At 33.9% G+C, this 21,428-nt stretch overlaps 5 protein-coding genes across 7 annotated transcripts; 3 read left to right on the top strand and 2 right to left on the bottom strand.

Moving 5' to 3' along the window:
- The first annotated feature begins 462 nt into the window (after positions 1 to 462).
- On the top strand, positions 463 to 2,583 carry LOC126671061 (protein PATRONUS 1). 3 transcript variants are annotated; one of them, XM_050364759.2, is made up of 5 exons: positions 463 to 629; positions 1,289 to 1,380; positions 1,498 to 1,956; positions 2,049 to 2,086; positions 2,172 to 2,583. In XM_050364759.2, exons 2-5 carry the CDS (start codon positions 1,323 to 1,325, stop codon positions 2,352 to 2,354), a joined length of 738 nt encoding a protein of 245 aa, XP_050220716.1. In that variant the 5' UTR covers positions 463 to 629; positions 1,289 to 1,322; the 3' UTR covers positions 2,355 to 2,583. The 3 variants fall into 3 exon arrangements, with proteins under 3 accessions (XP_050220716.1, XP_050220714.1, XP_050220715.1); XM_050364757.2 differs by having other exon boundaries at positions 465 to 629; positions 2,049 to 2,092; XM_050364758.2 differs by lacking the exon at positions 463 to 629 and adding an exon at positions 808 to 1,163 and having other exon boundaries at positions 2,049 to 2,092.
- A 1,280-nt stretch (positions 2,584 to 3,863) lies between these two features.
- On the top strand, positions 3,864 to 8,434 carry LOC126673190 (proline--tRNA ligase, chloroplastic/mitochondrial). The gene is made up of 11 exons (XM_050367204.1): positions 3,864 to 4,292; positions 4,376 to 4,432; positions 4,794 to 4,904; positions 5,078 to 5,164; positions 5,258 to 5,371; positions 5,465 to 5,671; positions 6,262 to 6,399; positions 6,584 to 6,745; positions 7,205 to 7,404; positions 7,851 to 7,934; positions 8,045 to 8,434. Exons 1-11 carry the CDS (start codon positions 3,948 to 3,950, stop codon positions 8,184 to 8,186), a joined length of 1,647 nt encoding a protein of 548 aa, XP_050223161.1. The 5' UTR covers positions 3,864 to 3,947; the 3' UTR covers positions 8,187 to 8,434.
- A 466-nt stretch (positions 8,435 to 8,900) lies between these two features.
- LOC126673015 (ferric reduction oxidase 2-like) lies at positions 8,901 to 10,637 on the bottom strand. Its single transcript, XM_050366965.1, has 3 exons — positions 10,032 to 10,637; positions 9,248 to 9,951; positions 8,901 to 9,040 (listed from the first exon to the last, which is right to left on the bottom strand). The coding sequence occupies exons 1-3, from the start codon at positions 10,601 to 10,603 to the stop codon at positions 8,901 to 8,903; spliced, it is 1,416 nt and encodes a 471-aa protein (XP_050222922.1). The 5' UTR covers positions 10,604 to 10,637.
- Positions 10,638 to 16,070: 5,433 nt separating this feature from the next.
- LOC126673191 (F-box protein CPR1-like) lies at positions 16,071 to 17,401 on the top strand. The gene has a single exon (XM_050367205.2). The coding sequence runs from the start codon at positions 16,143 to 16,145 to the stop codon at positions 17,289 to 17,291; it is 1,149 nt and encodes a 382-aa protein (XP_050223162.1). The 5' UTR covers positions 16,071 to 16,142; the 3' UTR covers positions 17,292 to 17,401.
- A 518-nt stretch (positions 17,402 to 17,919) lies between these two features.
- LOC126673014 (uncharacterized) lies at positions 17,920 to 21,274 on the bottom strand. Its single transcript, XM_056105110.1, has 13 exons — positions 21,154 to 21,274; positions 21,018 to 21,050; positions 20,883 to 20,934; positions 20,521 to 20,726; positions 20,007 to 20,050; positions 19,797 to 19,928; positions 19,573 to 19,704; positions 19,418 to 19,470; positions 19,277 to 19,325; positions 18,827 to 18,885; positions 18,461 to 18,564; positions 18,242 to 18,348; positions 17,920 to 18,159 (listed from the first exon to the last, which is right to left on the bottom strand). The coding sequence occupies exons 1-12, from the start codon at positions 21,272 to 21,274 to the stop codon at positions 18,341 to 18,343; spliced, it is 993 nt and encodes a 330-aa protein (XP_055961085.1). The 3' UTR covers positions 17,920 to 18,159; positions 18,242 to 18,340.
- Between the last annotated feature and the right edge of the window lie 154 nt (positions 21,275 to 21,428).

Raw genomic sequence — 21,428 nt, 5'->3', positions numbered from 1 at the left:
TTTTTTAGTCAATTAAATCTTCAAATTCATATTTTAGAATCAAACTAATCATTTTTAATTTTTTTATCAATTAGATTTCATATTCTTTTAATTTAGATCAAATAACACATAATCTATATACCTTAAACACATGATTTATTTGATTGTGAGATACAAGTTTGGGAATCAAATTGACTAAAGTGATATATTTTATACCTGAAACACAAATTTAAACTGAAAAAAAGAGAGTAAAAAATGACTTATTTGATTCCGAGACATAAGGTCGAGCGACCGGTTATCCGTTTTTCTATAGCCAAATGCATTTTGACTAAAATAGTCTTGGACGGCTGTTAAGAGACTATAACGGCGTAGATGAAAGATTTATTTGGGCCGTTGCCACAATTCTCATTCTTGTAAACATCCTGTAAGATGAGGGGTATCATCGTAAAAGACAGAAAGTTACCGTTAGATATCAAAAACCCATTATATTTGGCAAACACAGCCAACGAAGTTACTCATTTTCCTAACACATTTTATACAAATACTGAGAGAAAACATTCGATTTCAGAGAAAATTCCCACTAGAAATATCAACAGAAGCTTGTTGTAGTTGAAGTAATCAATTAAGATCAATCTAATCGAAACCCATTGGTAAGTTCTCTATTCAATTTTTCGTTCACTCAATTTTTAGGGTTTTTTTTTCCGTTTTTGATGATTTAGGGTTAATTATTGTTCCAATTTATAGTTCCAGTGGATTCTTGATTTATTTGTGTTAAAATTATGCACTAGGATACGAATTAGTTCTATGTTTCTTGATAACCAAATAGCGTAAAATAGTTAGATTCGTTAAGGGATTAGTATTCCATATGGCTATTTTGAGAAAGAAAATGTGATTATTCTGTTTTGTTAATACTCGCCGATAAATGTTTGATTGAAGCGATATTTCAACTAAATTTCTTGTTAGAAAGAAAATGTCATAATTATTTTTTATTAAAAACCTGCCGATAAATGGTTGATTGAAGTGAATTTGCAACTAATTTTCTTGTTAGCATAAGTGAGAAACACATTGTACTGGTAGGGCTGTATTTGACACTGTAGTAAAAGATTTAAGTTCGGTTGAGTTTACTCCAATCTCGCTCAGGTCTGCTCAATGCATCGGTGTAATTTTCTTGGAAAGAGAAGAGAGTACAGCTACTGCTTCAATCAATCTATTTTATGATGTTTAGTATTTACTCATTTATAGTTTACAATTCTATGATTTAACACTCCGTAATGTTTGTTCTATATTCATCAACTTTTGTCTTTTGCAGGATTTTAATTTGAACTGTTTTCATTATCTCTATAATGGCATTGCAAGGTGGGAGTGTGGTTCATGATCAGAAGTTAAATAGTCATCTCAATGGTATTTTATCTCATGCCGTTTACTTAATTAAGTTGCTAATTAATTTATATATGTATGTGTTTTTATTTGCCTATCTTTTGGTTTTCTGATCCGACTTGAATCCAATTTTTGCTTCAGAAAATTCTGTTGGCTGGAAGACCGATGTCTCTAAAGTGCCAAAGAAAGGAGTTCGTGGTGGAAGGAAACCACTTGGTGATTTGTCAAATTCACTGAAGCCTTCTCTGAATCAGGCTTCAAAAAAGCACAACTCTGGCATTTTGTCCTTCACTGAGAAAGAAGCTACTGCCTCTCAAAATGGACTTGATGCAGCTAAGAAGAAGAGTATCTCTAAACCGTCGGTGAAACCGCCCACTAGTAGGAAAGCCCTTTCCGACATTTCAAATTCAGGGAAGCCTAACCTTTATGAGGGTTCAAAGAAGAACTACAATGCTAGGCTTTCTCTTGTGGCAGAGGAGCCGATGGATGATGATGCTATTTCAGAAGAACGGTTTCTGCACAATCACCAAGAATGTATCAAAGCACAATCAAGAGCTTTGGACTTGGATGAATTTCTGCAGATAATTGGATTAGATAATGGTATCCACAATTTGATCTTTCTCTGTTTCTAGTTATTCTACATCTTTCTTCTTTTAAAATTTAATTTATTGATGTACTTGTCTTCTGTACAGGTGGTATCAAACAGAAGACAAATTCTTTGTCAATTAAGGTGAAGGTCTGTCTGTTATCAACCCTTTGTTTACATTTCCGTTTGATGTTCTATGCGAGTAAATCAATGTAATTTCTTTTTTCAGTCTGAGAGTCCGCCTAGGCACATGGAAATGGAAGAGATGGCTGTGGAGCTAATTGGAGATGAATTCTGGAGCAAGAAGATGTGGTCTTGCGAACTTGATTCTCCACCTCCTTGCAGAAGTCCGAAATCACCAAAGTATTTCATGCACCATGACTACAACTTCCAATTGCTAGACTCCCCATAGTGGTCGAAATGCATTGATTACCTCACTCGTCAATGCTTGTCTAAATAGGTAGTAATTTTGTGCAGTAATATGATCTCATATGATCTTTCGGAACTGGAAATGGAAGCAATCTATTTTGTGATATAGGCCGTAGTAGACTTTTGAACTTTGCTGCTGTGACAGTGTGACAAATTCTCTTTAGCCATGTATTTGGAGGAATTAAGCAACTTAATGATGATATTTGCTGCCATGATTCTTTGTCTATATTGCCCAATTGATCTATATATTGAATCATTATAGTTAGCAGCCTTATAATAATTTGATATGCTAATGCTACAGATTTATAAAGATAAAATTTAACTGAAGTTGATGAGGCAAAACTTCTGAATGTTATCAGAAATGTTTATTGAGTTTTGGTTGTTTTATAGGCTACGGTTAATCTTTGGCAAGGAGAGAAAATGGGAATGATATATTGTCTAATGTTTATTAAAAAAAATTATATAAAAATAAGAGAGATTTTTTATAAATGACAACTATATATATATATATATATATATATATATATAGAAATAAGAATGACAACTATTTTTTTTATCAGTTGAATGAGAATATTCATTTTCATTTCCTATAAGAACTAATTTTATTATTATTTTTTATTTTATTCTCTTTCCTACTAAATAATGTAAAAATTTATTATCATTATTTCAATGTCCTCGGATTTCTGTTCATATTCCTTACCTCTAATCAAACTTATTCCAACCTTTTGTTTGATTTAATGCAATTCTATATTTATTTTCATTTGCAAATAATTAATCTAATAACTTATTTTTTATAAACAATTAAACATGATTAATTCAACAAAAGTTTAACTATTTTATTAAATTTACCAAATACTATTATAACCTATTTCCTTTTCTTTTAAAAAATGCATTCTTTTTTGAAATGTTTTTAAAAATACTCCTTTTTAGTAGATTATTGATAGATAGGCAATAATCTTCAAAAAAATAAAATTAAAAACATTTCAAAAAGAGAATATATGATGTAGTTTTTCCACCAATGACCTCTAGCTCAATTGCTTAATGAGTGAGGCACAAGATCCAATGATCCTAAGTTCGAACCTTCTCGTAGACAAAAAGGTAAAGATTATTGAAGATTTATGGAAGATATATGGAGAAGGCTACAAGTGCCAGAAGCGGCGGATGCGGCATCGTCCCGTCATGATGGCGAGTTTCGTAAGACGATGTATTTAACGTAACACGGCGTGAATGGCGTGAATAACGTTTAAATTTATAAATATTTATAATATCGTAAATATAATGATATTTAACTTATATATCTTTATTCAAAAAAAAAAAAACTTATATATCTCTCTCTCTTAAAAAAAATGTAGTTTTTCCATTTATTTTTACTTAGAAAAATGGCCCTCAAGTCATGGATAAATGGGCCTTATCAATTATGGAATCTCGAGGCCCATCACTGAAAATGGATAGCCAGATGGCCCGGACCACATAATCTCCAAATTTCAAAAATTCTCATCTTCTTCACTGAACAGTTCAACACTATCCCACTCCAAAACCCTGCAAAAAGAAATAACCAATCGAACACACGACAGAAATGGTAGTGTGTCTCACAAGATTGCCATCTCTCATCTTCACTGCTCAATCAATTCGCCGCTCTCCGGCGTTTCCACGGCGGCGTCACAATTTCTTCAGTTTGCCGCGGCTATCAGCGGCGTCTTTCTCTACACAGAGCGCGGCTTCCAGTCCTCCTGAAACGGAAGATAGAGTTGATAATCTGAAGAGTAGAATAAATCAGGAGCGAGCGGTTACTCCTCGATCCGAGGACTTCAGTGCCTGGTATCTAGATGTTATTGCTAATGCTGAGCTAGCTGATTATGGTCCTGTTAGGGGTACTATGGTCATTCGTCCTTATGGCTATGCTATTTGGGAGGCAATTCAGGTTTTCAGTTATTAATGAACAATCTCCAGTTGCCTTTTTTTATTAGTGATTTGAAGTTTTTTTAATTACTGTTGAATTTTCAGGAATATTTGAATGTTAAATTCAAGGAGACTGGACACAGCAACATGTATTTTCCGCAGGTGTGTGTTTTTGTGCAGTTAAAGATAAGCTTAACATAGTGTTTGGAAAGTTTACAATTTCCAAAATTGAATTCGAGTTAGTTAATTCTCATGTTTGGAAAAGATATTATGTTGCTGCTTGCTAGTAGAATTCAGTTCTTTAACCTTAATTGAAATTAAGGCGTTTTGAAGGAGTTGTGGAATGTTTTAAAATCGAAATCATGCTACTGCTGACAGTTGAATTCCTCCACATAATTTATCCTGACACAATGCGTAAGCTAAATCAAGGATATGTGAGATAAGAATTTGAAACTACTTAAATTATTGTACAAATTGTGTTGCTAGGTTCTTTAACATTTTGAATTGTGATTTGTAAATGCAGTTTATACCTTATTCATTCATAGAGAAGGAAGCTAGTCATGTTGAGGGATTTAGTCCGGAGTTGGCCGTCGTAACTATTGGTGGAGGAAAGGAACTTGAAGAAAAACTTGTGGTGAGTATTTCTTAAAGCTGAAATTGGCTTTTTCGATTTTTTCCTTTCTTTGTAATTTCAGTTGTTTGTTTTTACAATTTAAAATAAGAAAAATGCTCCATTGAGATGCTGACGAGAAAAATTTGACCCTGAGTTTTGTCTTTGATTGTTTACACTTCTTGAGGTTGTGGCAGGTTCGACCTACTAGTGAAACAATAGTCAATCACATGTTTACTCAGTGGATACATAGCTACCGCGATCTTCCTCTTATGGTCAACCAGGTAAGAATTTTTCCATATACTTAATTCTCTATATCAGACAAACCGCCTTCATTTCTCCCTTCTCATTTTTCACTTTCTATCTCTGTGTTCTAGTGGGCAAATGTCACAAGATGGGAGATGCGTACAAAACCATTTGTGAGGACGCTTGAATTTCTGTGGCAAGAGGGTCATACAGCCCACGCCACTCCCGAGGAGGCAGAAAAGGAGGTTGCCATCTTTTGGATCCTTGGAATGCTTGTAATTGTTGGATGTACAGTGTACTGCATGTTTATTTAATACATTGTTGATGCTGAACTGCAGGCCCTACAGATGATTGAAGTGTATACCAAATTTGCATATGAGCAAACTGGAATACCTGTTATTGCAGGTCGGAAGTCTAAGGTGGAAACTTTTGCTGGTGCTGTTAGGACATATACCATAGAGGCTATGATGGGTGATCGAAAGGCATTACAGGCTGGAACCAGCCACAACCTTGGTCAAAATTTCTCTAGGGCTTTTGGAACACAGGTATTTCACTCGCAGTCATCATTCAGCCAGTTGTACTTCTGTTAGTGAAGTTTGTTCATGTGCTGTCCGTTATGGCTGTTGTACAGAGAACATTGCCCTCCTATTCTAGGATAAATTGCAATTCTGATTGTTTTAGAGTATCTGCAAGAATAGAAGACACTTCAAAAATATTCACTCTTCTCCTTGTAAAGATGAAAAACCCCTCACAGAAAATGATGCTTTACCTCTCTTTTTTTCATTCACATTCCAATTGTCCTTTCTCCTTTTTATTGCCCTTCGAACATAACTGCCACCTCAGATAATTATTTTAAAAAATAGAAATTTGAAGATTTTATTTTTCTTTTGTAGTTGGTCAGAATTGCAGCTTAAAGTTTTTTTTCTTTATTAGAATCTATTGATTGATTCATTGGTTTTGCTCTTTCTTTTAATTGATTATGTAAAAGATTCTCGGCATCTATTAGTTGTGTTTATTTTTAAGCATCCAATTAAATAACTGATTTTGACATGTGGTTTTCCGTTTTCATTTTAAAATGCTGTAGATTGCATTTTATTTTCAACAGTTGATTAATACACATTCTCCGTTTGTACAGTTCATGGATGAAAATGGACAAAGGCAGCATGTCTGGCAGACATCATGGGCCATCAGTACCCGCTTTGTTGGTGCTATTATAATGGCGCATGGAGATGATACTGGTCTGATGCTTCCCCCTAAAATTGCACCAATACAGGTAATTGTAGAGTCTTGTTATATAGAAGAAGGCAGTAGTCGCTCAGTTATTTCTTTCAATGTTGTTTTCTTGAAATATCGTTTGTCAATATGCTGTATGATTCATATGGTCATATTTCCATGAGTCTATAATGCATAATTATGACCATTTTCATTTTCTGTATATTTGTCTTGCATTTTTTAAGATAGTGATTGTACCAATTTGGAAGAAAGAGAACGAGAAAGCTGGAGTTCTCAATGCGGCATCTTCTGTAAAAGAAGTTTTGCAATCTTCTGGTCTCAAAGTCAAGCTTGATGACTCTGACCAGAGGACCCCTGGATGGAAGTTCAATTTCTGGGAGATGAAGGTTAGTTGTCCCAAATTCCTAGTATGGTTGAAAAATCTTTAACTATTCTCTGTTTCAAGACTAGATCTAATGAAAAAAGAAAAAATGAAAAAAAAAATTGCTTGTGGTTTTACAATGAAACTTATGGGCGGGCCCATAAGAAAATTAAAACTCTTTCACCTTTTATTAAGTATTTCATATTAAGATGTTTTTGTTGAATTTTTTAATTACAGCAACCATTCATCTCAAATATTTATTGCAATTTTTATGGAAGGTCACCAAATAGTTCACAGTAAATAATAAATTCAATTTGTCACAAAATGATATCCTCTTCTTATAGAGACAAATGTTCGCGTTTATTTTGAAGTATGATATGCTGGCAGCTATTTCTTTTGCATTTTTCAAATAAATATAAGATTTTATCTTATTTTGTTTAAAAATACTTTTCACATGCATCAGAAAAATACCTTGTTTTCACAGGGAGTACCTCTAAGGATTGAAATCGGTCCTAGAGACGTTTCAAGTGGAAGTGTGGTCGTATCAAGGAGAGATGTCCCTGGAAAGCAAGGGAAAGTGTTTGGAATATCAATGGAACCTTCAATTTTAGAAGCTTATGTCAAGGACAAGTTGGACGAAATTCAGCTGTCCCTCCTGGGAAGAGCAACGTTATTTCGTGATAGGTGCATTCTCTAGCTGTTACTAAATTTTTCTATAGCCTCATGCATAGCCTTACAGTATCACGAGTTTATGAATTATGTGTTAGTTGATGCTCAATGAATGTATTGCCTAAGAAATGTTTGTTTGTTGATAGTGAGTTGTAGAAAGGGTTGTCCTATTCCTTACCAAAAGTCTGCTACAGTACAGCCTACATGATAAATGATGTAAATTTTTTATATTTTTGAAAGGTCTATAGATACTCTGCTCATTTAATTGGGTCGAGAATCACCGGTTACCTAGAAAATCTGGGTCAATTTTTATCAAGTTAGAATCAGATATGTAGTTTAATGGCTATTCATTGTATCATTGTTGTTTACAGCAGTGTTCCCAGGAAGCTTCATGGGTTGTATGAAGTCATTATGTTCCATTTTGCTTTCTAATCATTTTAATGCTTGACATTCTTTCGCAGTCATATTGTGGATGTGAGCTCGTATGATGAACTCAAAGAGGCCATATCCCTTAATAAATGGGCCAGGGGTCCTTGGTCAGCTAGGTAGCATATGTCATTTGTTTATTTTATTTTATGGATAAGAAAATAGCGCATTTTGTATTGACATAGACTTGCAAAGATTTCTTTAATTATGCTATAATTACTGGGTGCAGTGATGCTGATGAATTAAGGGTAAAAGAAGAAACAGGAGCAACAATTCGGTGCTTTCCTTTTGAACAGCCTGAAGGGAGTAAAACGTGCTTGATGACAGGCAAGCCAGCAGAAGAAGTTGCAATTTTTGCTAAATCGTATTAATCATCTAACTTATGATTCGAAAAGTTGGTGCGATTTCACTGTTCCGCGTTTGTAAGTTTCATTATGTTGGCCAACGTATTTATTTTATCAATTACTCTGACAACTGATATTAGTCTCAGTTATTTAATGATCTTTTGCCTGCTTGTAAAATTCTTTTTAGAAAGGAAGATTTTTCTATAAAGAATAAAACATGATTCTGTACAATGTTGTCGAATAGTGAAATTGAAGAGTGTAAGTATTCTTGTGTAGTCCCTCTATTTAGATGTAGCAATGGGTTACCTTTACAAACATACTATGCAACATATTAGAAAAGTTGAATTTGCTTTGATGAAGTTCTGAACTCTACAGTTAGGTGGTGGAATCAAATGTTACTGGGGAAGATGGTAATTACAATTGTCATGTAATGTATTTGGTTCTGCACTTCTGCACTTTAAGCTCATGTTTGAAATTTCTTTATAAAGATGTCCACTCAGTATCTTTTTAGTTTTTTAAAATATTTTTCTGGTTAGTTTATTTTGAGGTCTAGTCCCGTTTCATTTGACTTTTAGCAATTTCTTGAATGTTTTTTTTTGTTGTTTATGAAAAATGTATTTTAATTTATGTCATCATTATAGACAAGTCTCATCGTAAATATTTTAACATCACTATTCACTACAAGAATGAAACGATAGCAAGATCATAGGAATCTGACATGCTAACTTTCTTTGTTATGCTTCACCAACTAAAGCTATTAGACTCAAAATGTAAATGATCTGCTGAGCCAGATGAACAGATGGTTGCCACTTCTTGCCTCATCATTCTAGGTCCACTTACCAGCACTCCTACACTATCTTCTTTGCACTCTGATAAGATTTCTGTCCGAACCAATAGATTGAGATTAATACAAGGAAAAGTGAGAATTTAGGCTGTCGTTGGTAATAGGAGAATTTTTGTATTTATCTTACTGTTATTTTTCGCTCGGCTATCTATATATTCCTTCTTTTTAGTGTGCCAATTTTATATTTTGGATATTAATGTTTCTAGAAATTTCTTATGGAGAATATAGGCAGAAAATAGCTTACTTCTCAGGTTTGGCCGTTCACCAAGGTGCACCCTGGTGGTTTGCAGAAGAGATTTGTAAGGAAGGCTCTCCAATTCTCTGTCATCGCCGTGGAATGCCGAGCCTGGGTATGTCCCAGGTATTGGAATATCCATAATCTGAATTTGTTTCATTTTCTTTGCACTCTGTTTCCTGTTCCAAAGAAATGCTGCAGAGGCGGTCATCACTACAGATAGGCATATGAAGAGCATATTTAAAGCAGACTTTGAAGGCGTCGGATATGTCACATTAGTATTATGGTCAATTGGGTATATATAGAATTGTGTAAGAATGCCAATGAGGAGAAGGAAGATGATGAAAGATGCTGATATTACTGCACCAAGCCAGAGCCAGCTATTTGGACCGAGAACTGCTGACATGGGTACATCTGATTTATCAGGTTTAAACCATATTATTTTAAGCTTGTGGTTCTCTGTTTTGAGCTCTTTCTCTCTGGTTATATAAGCTTCAATTTCTAACTTTACATGAGAAATGTCTAATGTGGTGCCCGAAACTGGGAGCAGAAGGTCTAGCATAGTGAGATCTATAGACTTTTTGAAAGTGCATATAAGAAGTATCTTAGGGGTCATATGGGTGGTTTTATTGGCCAGAAATAGAATTTCGCGGATAATGGAGATGAACGGGGTTATGCCACTTCCTCCACTGACCATCACTAGCATGTTGTGCCTGCACCACACATTCTAATATTAAATTTGGTGCTTTGCAACCACTCAAATGCAATGCCAATTAAGTTTAAAGACGAGCACCTCAAAAAACTGGTCGATGAATGACTGTAAGGTCCTTCAACAGAGACCTCATGGCGATCCGGTGCTGACGGGGATGACATCAATTGATACAGCTTACGAGACCAGTTTCCCTCGCATTTGATGACAATGCTCAGGTTTTCTGGATCCAGGTTGGTGTTGGATGTTATTGTAAAGGGATGCCATTGCAACTTTGAGATACTAGGCACATTTACGAAGGCAATGCTTCTTGGTGCATAGCTCAACCATGGACTCTTGGAAAAATTTAGCTCTATAGCTGCACATGGTAAAATGCGTGCAGACACCATACGAACTTTCTGCTGGGACTGTAATAATCTCAAATATCGATCGATTAGGAAGAGGTAGAAACCAGGAAGGAGAACGTAAGCGTCATTAAAGCCAACATGAACTACATAGAAGATAACAAAGAGAATGTAGAGATGGTGGCTGTAGAAGAAAAGCTCGAAAATCTTTCTCCTGATTCGCCTTAGGCTAGTAATCCACATGATCAATCCACAAAGCAAAGCTATTTCTCCAGCCGCATTGGAGACTTGGAACTTGTCCCATTTCAGCATCTACCATCAAGAAATAGATACTTGAGTTAGCCAATATTTTAGATGAAATGCTATTCTCTGGGATATGTTTTTAAAGTGATTACTCCTTATCAACATTCTAGAAACCGAACTGGTAGTCAAACATGTGAGGCCATTGATTTTCGATTTGATCGCTTGAGTGAATTAAAAAATAAATAAGTTTTAGACGTGGTTTATGGTCTAATCGGTTGAACTGCCGGATCAAGATCAACCACTAGTTCAGTCCGAGTCAAACCATTTAATTCCGTCTAATCCGTTTGGACTGGATTTTTGATTATTAAGAATAATTGAACCGGACAGCTTGCCGGTTCAACTTGCCGGTCCAGTTTGATTTTTTAGTCACTACTCTTTACCTCGGACAATTGATGCGTTTTGGCCCAAAACAGAATGTAGCAAAATCCGTGTGAAGTGAAGATGGTGAGTGCAATATGAGCTAGCCATATATGGTACTTGATGCTTGCCTCTGAAGTAAGGCCAACAAGTTGCAAAATTGAGGATGCTCTACATACTGGGACGAACAGAAATGCCAGAACAAAATTCCCGACAAGCCCTAGAGATAAACCTGCATTTTGCAGCTTAACTTCCCACCTGACAAATCACTTTAAATTAACCAACACAAACATTTCGATTTCTCACTCAAAACTAAGTTTTATTGGAAAAACGAAATCAAAATCCTTACACTTTCATCCCCGTCTGTGCAGCCAGTGGTGCCGCGAACGCGAACATACTATGCAAGTATGAGTAGAGTGACCACACTAGTAAAGTCACAAACATGACCAGAAATAAAAACTCAATCCAGGAAACAATCCCAAGTGGCCCTTTAATCATCGCTGGACGTTTCCACCAACGATTGGCCTTGCCGATATTCCGGCCAACATTTGTCTTTCTTAGCTGGAGGTCGGTACAGGCCAAGACAGCAATGAAAAGAACAGGAAACGTCAAGATTAACATGCTTGCACCTGTTTCATCATACAAGAAAAGAAATAGATTCTTGAATATGAAATTATTCTCGTAAATATCTCGTAGCAAAGATTAAGTAATTAACAACCTTGCTCTCCGTAGGGGGAGTTGGTTTTTGCATGAATGTCAGGCAGCCAATGCAAATAATAAGTATTTGTTGGCTTCATGACCAAAATCATCATATAACCAAGAAACACCACAGCAATCAATATCCTTATGGCTGAAAGGAAAAATGTCTTCATTGCTATAGCTTATACTGAAGAAACTTGTTATGTGTACTACTTGGAGAATGTTTAAAATTTATACCCCTTTTAGTTTTATAGCAACAAATAAACAATTTTACGGATATTAATTTGAAAAAAATAAAGTAAACTGACAAGTTTAATATCCACATTTTACTGGGTTTAGTGAAGAATTCAGTGGAATTTGCATGGAAGAAACAAATTATGCGTCCATTGATCCTTGGAATTGAAGCTGACTTGTAATCTCATAGGGGAAGAAGAAAAGTGGCCATAGATAGTATCAACAACAATGTTTATTATATGCATCTGTCTTTAGCAATGATTAACATAATAATATAAGCAAAGTAACACTAATTTGGACAATGACGACAATTATTGGAATCATATATATATGCTTTTATTTATTTGATTTTGCTGTGCACCAACATTATGTCCTCTCTCACTTGAAGTCTGCATTTTTTGTTTTCATTTTAACTTCACTTAGGAAAAATGCTTATTAAATTATTTTAAATTTAAAAATGAAGAGAGAGAAGTGATATGTATATACAAATGAAAAAAAGTACTTTTAACAAATATTCAACAAGATAATTTGTGCAATCTAGCAGTTGGTCATTTCTTCTTAAGCCTCAACTTCATTAAAATTAAATATATAAATTATATTACTTAACAGCACATAATAAGGAGTTTGAATCTTAAATTGAAATATAAATAAGTAATACTCTTTATTGCCTTCTTTATTTAGAATCGGATAGTTACAAGATGAGACACAACAAATATTTACATACAAACCCATTCTACAAACTGAATATATATAGATGCTTTTAGCCTCTTTCATTGCTTGACAAAATATTCACACACAAAAAAAACACTTTGTTTTATATAATTAAATACAACCAGAGATTTACATACAGACTCATTCTACGAACTGAATATAAACATTCACCAAAAAGAAAAACACTTTCTTTTATATACTAATTAATAAGAATTATAGGATATTGCATCACCAGTTAAAACTGATGGACTCAAAGTGCAAGTTTTCAGCCACACCAGCTGAACAAATTTTGGCAACCTCATGTCTCATTTCCCTCGGCCCACATGCTACTACTCCAACATCTCATGCTTTGCACTCAAATAAAATTCCTGCAAATTCACCAAATAAACAGTTTAATTGTACATAGAGTTGTAATTTTTTTTGGTCTAACAATATTTTCAGTTCAAAACACCGATCAATTTTCCGATGATGATGTGGACGCTGAAATAATGAATGTGGCGAAATCATCATTTTTTAATTACAAAACAAGCTAAAGTTCATGATTTGTTTCGCAAATAACCCGAAATATTTCTAGGTACTCAATTTTAGCTTACTCTCAGAATTTCCAGGTTTTGGATTTGGTTCTCTTCCTTGCCATTTTCTTTCTTGAACCACAAGAAAGCTGCACTAGACACTACAAAAACACAGACACACCCCAAAAACAGATCCCACAGTATATAGAACGAGTAATGGTACACGTCACCAGTGTCCACTTCGACAATCGGGAAAATATAGTAACAAGTGATGATGCCTAATAACAACAGGAACACCACAAACGATGATGCGATCACTGCACCCAGCCACAGCCAATTGTTGGGTCCTAAAGCTGCAATTATTGCCGAGTCGGTCGGGTTTGGTTTGAAGTTTGAACCATTTGGTTTGGAGCTGGATCTTTAGAGGATCCTGCTCTTTCTCTCGGGTTACTTATGCTTCAATTTTCAGCTGTACTTTTTAGCTGTAGTTTTGGAAGAGATTGATGCATGTGCATCAGCCTATAAAAGGCTGCCACATGCCATGTTGCAGGAAGGCAGCAGGAAATTTTTGTTCTTAACCCTATACTTTAACAGTATATATATTAGGTGAAAAAAAATTTCCGGAGAAGATGACCGAAAAATTTCTGGCGGTGGTGGTTGGGTCGGTTGTTGGGTTAATTGAGTGGTTTAGATTAGATTGGGTTGATTTGTTTTTTTTTTTTTGTAAATTAAAATTATGAGTATTTTGGATATTTGAAATTTTAAGGTATTTTGCTGATGTGGCGTCGTCGATTTTTTTTTTTAAAAATGATAGTTGATTGAAGAAGACGGCGCAAGGGGTATTTTCATCCTCAGAGGGTTTAGCGAGCGCCGCCATAAATATCAGGTAGTTTTGTGATCATTTTCAAACATTATGGAGTTTTCTCAAAAAATCAAGGGTCATGGGTGATTAAACGCAATTCATAACATAATAAAATTAATTAACATTTTTTTATTTAAATTTGATATCTTAACTAGATAGAAGTCTATCACATAAGCAATAATATGATATATTTTGAAAAGTTTAATTAAAATAATAGTCTGAATAATTAAAAAATAACTTGCAATAAATTATAGTATTAAAGTTGCAATTTTGTCTTAAATTTGGTATGCACATTAGCAGCTTATCAAAGGCAGCCACGTTAGAATAGCAGGACCTCCTGCAGCCTTGGTTTGCAGGGAATTGTTTTTCATACTAGTCGTAAGCCTGCGCATTTGCGCAGAATCAAATTAATATTTGATCTAAAAAATTATTTCAAACATTAATACAAACATGTCAAAGAAAATATAATTTACAAACTAATATTTTCTTTTAATATTTTAGAAATAAATTATTTTAAAATATTGATATTTGTGATATATTTTATATATTATATTATTTTTTGTGTTGGAATTTATTTGTTCGTCTCCCTTAATTTTTTTATATTTTCTCACGAATTTGTATGCCTTTTTTTATTTTAATTTAATGAAATATGAATCGAATATCACAATATTTTATATCTTAGGGTATTCATCAAATATGTTTGTGTGAAATGATTATTTTGCAATTATTAATAAATTTGATGTTCGTTTTCTATTATAAATGTGCGTAATAGTTCTTTTCTCAATTGTACATATTTTTAAATTTTTGCAGTTCAAACTAAATATTAAATTTCATTCTAGCTATAATTTTATGTATTTTTTATTTAGTTGTTACATAATTTAAAATTTTATTTGCAATTATAATTTGATGTTTTAAGTAAAATAAAATATTTTATTTTTCATTTTTTTTTCTTTTCTAGCTGTCTCTTTTATTCTTTTAATTTAACTTGTTCTTTTTATGTATAAGAATTTATTCGACCATTATTAAGTCATATGAGATTATGAGTTTTATATCCATAAAAATTCTTTTTGTGGTAAAGAGGTGGATTGGACACTCAAAAATAAATCAAATAAAATATATTTTGAGAATTTTAAAATTGATTAAGAATGACTTAAAAATTATGTAGATGCAAGTTTTACTATAATTAAAATCAAGAAAATAAATGTAAATATCTATTGCTTAGATGATATTAATAAAAAAGATATTTGATAAAATTTGATACAAAGTAGATAACTATTTCATACAATGTAATTAAATTGTAGTGCATAATAATTTAACAATAAAAAATAATAAGTAATTATATAAAACGTATATTAAAAAGTTACAAATACTAATTTTTTTTAAAAAAATTCAACTTTCTGTATGATATAAAAACTAAAAATGAAATGAAAATTTACTTGAAAAATGCATACCTGATAATGAGCAAAGAAAGGTTATATTTTCAACAGATTAAGTTAGTTAAATCAGTTTACTCAAAAAATGTTTTATTTCATTAGTTTGGTTATATTTTTAGTTATAAGTGAATAATGCGTGTGATAAGTAGTAATACCTCAGACATGGTGGAGCATAAAACAATTCATATGGGCTATGAATGGTAATTCATGTTGAGCATAAAAACAATTTTGTTTTTGTCAAAACATAAAAGCAATTAATATGACAATTGTTTTTAATAAAAATAATCACACTGATAATACACAAAGTCAAAATTACGTATTAACTTACAATAAGTAGAAAGGAAGAAGCTTGGGTTATTGTTTTATCGATAATGGATGTTGGTATACAGTTATTAACAAAATAAAATTGTTAAATAATGATTAAGTAGTTTATTGAAAACTGAATACTGCAAAACGCAGTAAGCATTAGGTTTAAAGATAAGTTGGAGACTATGAGAATGCTCTGTTTAATGACTCAATTATATAATATAGTATATAGATAGATTAGGTGAGACATTGCTTGCTGATATACTCTAAAAGTAACGGTATTATATTCCAAAAGAAAGTCAAGTGATTAGATCAAATTCAACTTGTTTGAAATCTGTATTTTGAAAAGAAAAAATCTATTTCCCTATGCTTTTGTGATTATCACGCTACTATAAACCAAATACAACTACTCTCCAATTCATCCCCAACAACTAATGTCGATACCATGTGATGTCATATTAGACGTACTACTTCTCCTGCCCGTCAAGTCAATTTTGCGCTTCAGGAGTTTATCCAAATATTTTTGCCGTATGATCGACTGTCCAACTTTCATCGACTTCCATCTCAATCATTCTTCGAAAACAGGCAGCAACCGCAGTCTCATGGTTAATGATGTTACGGCAGGTACTGGTTCCATCTACCAAATTGATTTAGACTCTCCCGGATCACACGCTGTAGAGCTCGCCCTTCCCTTCCAGCGCGTGCCCTTTCCTTTAGTGGACGGTTTCAAGCCTAGATGCGGCGAAATATTTGGATCTTGTAATGGTTTGGTTGCTTTACGCGATGACGAGGGTATCACATTGTGGAATCCATCGACCGCGAAGCACCGAGCCGTACCAAAGTTCTGGACGGGATTTGTTTGGTTGGAAGGATTCGGGTACGATGCAATTGCTAAGGACTACAAAGCGATCATTATTAGTAAGGAAGATAATGAAAAACATCTTAGAGTTATGGTTTACAGCTTGAAAGCCGACTCATGGCGACGGATTGAGGATCTTTACACTCCGACAACAGAGCATTTCTGGACTTATTATCCAAAATTGTATTCAGCTTTAGTTGGTTCCTCCCTGCATTGGGCAGTTGTTCCCCGCAGCGGACATGATCTGCTCAATAATATAATCCTAGCGTTTGATCTTAGTACTGAAAAGTTCAGGGAGGTGCCGAGTCCTAAAGTAGAAATTGAAGGAGTAAAAATCTTGAAAAAGGTTATGGAGCTTGGAGGGTGTCTCAGCTTGACCTATGATTGCCACCACCGTAGTCGTCAGAATAATTGGCTTTATGGCGATATCTGGATTATGAAAAAATATGGAGTGGAGTCGTCTTGGACTAGATTATTCACTATACCTTTCTGTTTCTATCCCAAGGCAACACCTTTGTGCTTTACGAACAAGGGTGATAAGGTTTTATTGTTCTGTGAGGATGGGATTCGGATATTATTTTTCTGGTATGATCTCAAAAGTTCAGATACACAGAGAATTTTCCCCTTCAGATTGCCGGGGACTGGGAATACAAAGTACGTCTGTGTGACAAGGGCTTCAATTATTTGTACGAGAAGCCTTGTTCCACTTCATGCACATGTTTAATCTATTTCTATTTCTGTTTGTGTGATTTGTTATTTTATTTGCTATGAATTGAATTGATGATTTTCCTAAAATTAAAAGCAATTTCAAATGAATACACACTTGCATCTCAATGTAATTCTGCTGTATTCTCAATGCGAGAGTTACATTTACATATTTGTTTATTTTTCTAAAATATATAACTGTTATATTTGAGCATCGCAGAGCTCTTGCTGCTGATTAAAATTTAAATGGATGTCAATAATGAGAAAAAAAGTTTTGGTACCAATGATAGAGGCAACTTCATTCCACCCCGATGTGAAACTGCAATATAAAAGAGATGAAGCGTATAAGACTTGGAAAATAGCAAGTACAATAGTCTAATTTTGTTATTTTATAGTCGAAGCATACATTCAGTATTACAATCGCTATTCTTTGAGGACTACAAGAAAAACGATTTTCAACAAAGACATACAAATTCATATCAATTCTCAATTGTAACTACTGCTAACACAGTCGAAGTATACATTCAGTATTACAATCGCTATTCTTTAAGGACTACAAGAAAAACGATTTTCCTCATTAAACTAACTAACAAGAAGATGAGTCAATTAAGATGATGCAAAGAAGATGCCAACAGTTGCAAGTACAACAGAGAGAAACACTAAAAAATAGAGTAGCAATACAACGTAAGCTTACCATAACATCAAGCCGTACACTTTATACATGTAAAACACAAACTATTGGAGAGTGATGACAAGCTGAAAAACAGAAACAAACACTGAAACATATAAGTTTATATGCAACATGGGTGAGAAGAAGTACCTGGCCTGATGCTTGAATGGATGTAGCCTCCAGTACACCATCTTGCCAATCTTTTGGAAAATTTAGCCTGGGAACAGCAGATAAATAAGGTAAGCATCAGTAATACAGAGTTGCAAAAATAAAAATTCAAATCAAATTTCTTTACATACTTAATATCTAGTGGAATCAAACCAATACATCTTGAACACAATCTATGTACATGTTTCTAGGTATCCTACTGCTTTAAGCAGTAAATAAACTGCATCCCTCTAACAATCTGTGCACATAGGAAGTACAGCCACAATTAACAAGAATTTTTCAAACAAAGCCTTAAGTTATCAAGAAAAAATTTCAATATAAGACATATATAAGAATTGTAGAGAAGAAACCTGAAGACAACTCTTGTGACTGATCCTGGGAATCGTCCATGAGTTTAGCCTCTGATAAAGTCAGGATTGCCATCATATGAATAACAAATATGTCTTGGAGGTATCTGCCACAAATACTCCCTTCCAATTATGAAACAGTTTCAGAAACATTTAAAAGGTATTGCAACACTAACAAAAGAGTCGCACTATTAAAACATTTAAAATTTCCTTTTCCATGCCATAATGACCTTGATCTTACGAGAGAATACATACATATATAGAAAATGACATGCCATTACTATCGTGTAAATGATCCGAAACTCAAACTTTTTACTAATACAGTGAATGTTTAAAAGGACTTCACAAATTGCTATTCATAAATCTTACACAGGGAGACACTCTGTAGGTACGGAAGCAAGTCCATCAATCATAATAACATGTAGGCTCTGCAGGAAATCACAATTCATTAATACTTGTTGATAGAAAGTCTAAGCATTGTGAACATAATATTCGGCAGCATATATCTATCATGTTAGTTAAAGTTAAAGTGTCAAGTGACCAAATCCTTCGCCAATCAATGACATTTCTTGAAGATTTTGACTTCAAAGCATTTTCATAGTTGTTCTTTTCTCCTTTGCCATATTCATTTTTCCTCCTCTTTCTTCTACTTTCTTGGGCTACAAATGTTACCCAACTCAAACTGTAAAAATAATGGCCAAGAGGATTGGCCAAAAAGTGAAAGCATGCAGCACTTGTGCGCATAAAATGTGCAGTCAAACTGTCAAGGGAAGAACATTTTAAAGTCAAACATGAAATCTCAGCCATCATTGAATTAACCTGGAACCCCAAAGTGACAAGATCTTTCTCGGGCGCATCTGCAACAGACCTGAAGAAGCAGAAAAGTAACGAAGATCAACCAAGGAGATAAATTAACACAAAAACGGGTTATTGATAGCTGAATATGCACAAAAGCTAAACCTTAACATTTCAAGAATATTAGGCCAACTGTTATACAATTTGTCTCCATGCCTCTGAAAGAGAAGTGAAATTGTCATAAGAGCAATGTATAGGTTGGTAATAATAGGCAACATGATGACTTGAACTACATTATATCTTCAGTAGTGCCATGTTACCTCTAGAAGATGAAGAAGATTTTTCAAGGAGCCAGAACGGACATCAGAGCTTTGAGTGAAAAAATACAGAGCTCTAAGTGGAGATAGAACAGAGCATTCAAGCAATCTTAAATGAGCATGCCTAATTTCCATCTAAAAAGAATAATGGAATCATAAGCAACATACAATTATAATGTAAGTAGACTGTTTAATTGCCATCAACTTAAAAATCTGAAGTTACTCACATCATGAGATGTCCCATGGAGTCTGGATGGTACATGGTCCTGGAATAGTTCAGAACCTAAAACAGCACATATTAAATGATCTAATGCATCAAGTGCCATATTTCGCAAATTCTGATTAGAATTATTGGCAAGCTGCAAGATGTACATGCATTATCAAAGACACAAACAGTGCTGGCATCATTTCATACAAAAGATAAACATAAGAATTACCTCTAAAAAATGACCCACAACATGATCCCACAGTGGCTCCACTCCTGCAGTACAGTAGAAGAACACAGCCCAAAAACAATGGTAAACATAACAAGAATCAATTGCCCTGCCTTTATGTGAATTACAAAAAAGGATTCTCAGACACCCAACTCTTGAAAAGGAAAGGCTTTTATGAGTTAATTGATAATAGATAGAACACAGTTTAGAAGATGATCGAGATGGTCCAGTAATCTTTTTGAAATCGTAAATGCAAGAACTTTCACTACAACTATAAGGAACTTCTGACAGTCAACACCAATGATCAATCCATGAGAAAAGAGAGAGGTGGAAAAATCTTGATCCGAAAAAAGTATGCATTTAATCACAAAAATTTGGGACATAAAAAGAAGATAAGGATGATAGTAAATTCGAAGGAGTAACTACGGGTCAAGTCATGTAAATGCAATTAAAATGTGCATTAAAGATGAATAAATTCCTTAAGTTTTCACTACAAAAATATAAATAACAGACATACTATGAAGATTGTTGACAAGGATGGATATCATCCTCTCCACTAAAAGATTAATGCTTCCAATCTTTTGATTCACTACTGGTCCAAAACCAACAGATGCCTCACACATATATTGGTGTGATAGTTGGCTCAGTGCAGATAGAAGTGATTTAACTGCAGATATGTGCATCAATGCTGAGCTCTCAAATAGCTTTACCAGAAAAAAAAGACTGGTTAGAATATGCAGCCAAGTATCTTAAAATTGTACCAATTTTTTTTTTGTTTTGGTAGAATTTACTAGAAAAACATAAGTTAAGGTTTTGAATATCTAACAATGCTTAAAATGATATAAAAATCAGCAGCTCTAAACAAATAGAGAAAGAAACTCTTTTGAGAGAGTGAGAGGGGCACTGTTTTTCCAAACAAAAACCGTAAGGACTAGAGAAAAATAACAAAACATCTTTAAGAAATAACATCATTTTATCCAAAAGAAGACATAATACTAAAATCGCTGTATTGACCAGAAGAAGTTTTGGGACACCTGTGGAGACTTCCTGAAAAACAAAAACAATATATAAGCTTTCATTTCAAAAAATTCATGTCATCAAATCAAATGCATGTCTGCATCCTCGCCCTAATTCAGCTATATACAGTTGCCAGAATGAGCAATATTCCTCGGAAATGGAAATGCAACATTGAATAATGAGTAGAAATGAACAGGTAATAAGGAAGCACGGAAACTGGAACCAAAACCAGACGATGAGGTTTCAATTTCCATTTCTAAAACAAACAGAACAAGTTTCGATATTAGAAAATGTTGTCTGTTTGAGTAATGATTTTGTGTTCAAATGAATGCAAGTTATATATTTATTGCAAATAGAACTTCTACTACTGTTGTGTTAATTAATCATTCAATTCATGGACTATTTTTT

This window comes from Mercurialis annua, linkage group LG3 (assembly GCF_937616625.2).
Source record: "Mercurialis annua linkage group LG3, ddMerAnnu1.2, whole genome shotgun sequence".
NCBI classification, from domain to species: Eukaryota; Viridiplantae; Streptophyta; class Magnoliopsida; order Malpighiales; family Euphorbiaceae; genus Mercurialis; species Mercurialis annua.
The sequence above is the reverse complement of the archived record's forward strand: the minus strand, read 5'-3'. Positions and strand labels throughout refer to the sequence as shown.

Excerpts from the sequence above, each read along its gene's own strand:
- LOC126671061 (XM_050364757.2), top strand. The coding sequence starts at position 1,323 with ATGGCATTGCAAGGTGGGAGTGTGGTTCATGATCAGAAGTTAAATAGT. Across the intron at positions 1,957-2,048 it reads GATAATTGGATTAGATAATG|GTGGTATCAAACAGAAGACA; the intron begins GTATCCACAATT and ends TCTTCTGTACAG. Across the intron at positions 2,093-2,171 it reads CTTTGTCAATTAAGGTGAAG|TCTGAGAGTCCGCCTAGGCA; the intron begins GTCTGTCTGTTA and ends TTCTTTTTTCAG.
- LOC126673190 (XM_050367204.1), top strand. The coding sequence starts at position 3,948 with ATGGTAGTGTGTCTCACAAGATTGCCATCTCTCATCTTCACTGCTCAA. Across the intron at positions 6,400-6,583 it reads CTAAAATTGCACCAATACAG|ATAGTGATTGTACCAATTTG; the intron begins GTAATTGTAGAG and ends GCATTTTTTAAG. Across the intron at positions 6,746-7,204 it reads TCAATTTCTGGGAGATGAAG|GGAGTACCTCTAAGGATTGA; the intron begins GTTAGTTGTCCC and ends TTGTTTTCACAG.
- LOC126673015 (XM_050366965.1), bottom strand. The coding sequence starts at position 10,603 with ATGCTGAAATGGGACAAGTTCCAAGTCTCCAATGCGGCTGGAGAAATA. Across the intron at positions 9,952-10,031 it reads TCATCGACCAGTTTTTTGAG|GCACAACATGCTAGTGATGG; the intron begins GTGCTCGTCTTT and ends TGTGTGGTGCAG. Across the intron at positions 9,041-9,247 it reads TGAACGGCCAAACCTGAGAA|AAATCTTATCAGAGTGCAAA; the intron begins GTAAGCTATTTT and ends TGGTTCGGACAG.
- LOC126673191 (XM_050367205.2), top strand. The coding sequence starts at position 16,143 with ATGTCGATACCATGTGATGTCATATTAGACGTACTACTTCTCCTGCCC.
- LOC126673014 (XM_056105110.1), bottom strand. The coding sequence starts at position 21,274 with ATGGAAATTGAAACCTCATCGTCTGGTTTTGGTTCCAGTTTCCGTGCT. Across the intron at positions 20,935-21,017 it reads GTGTCCCAAAACTTCTTCTG|TCCTTACGGTTTTTGTTTGG; the intron begins GTCAATACAGCG and ends ATTTTTCTCTAG. Across the intron at positions 20,051-20,520 it reads CCTTGTCAACAATCTTCATA|GAGTGGAGCCACTGTGGGAT; the intron begins GTATGTCTGTTA and ends ACTGTACTGCAG.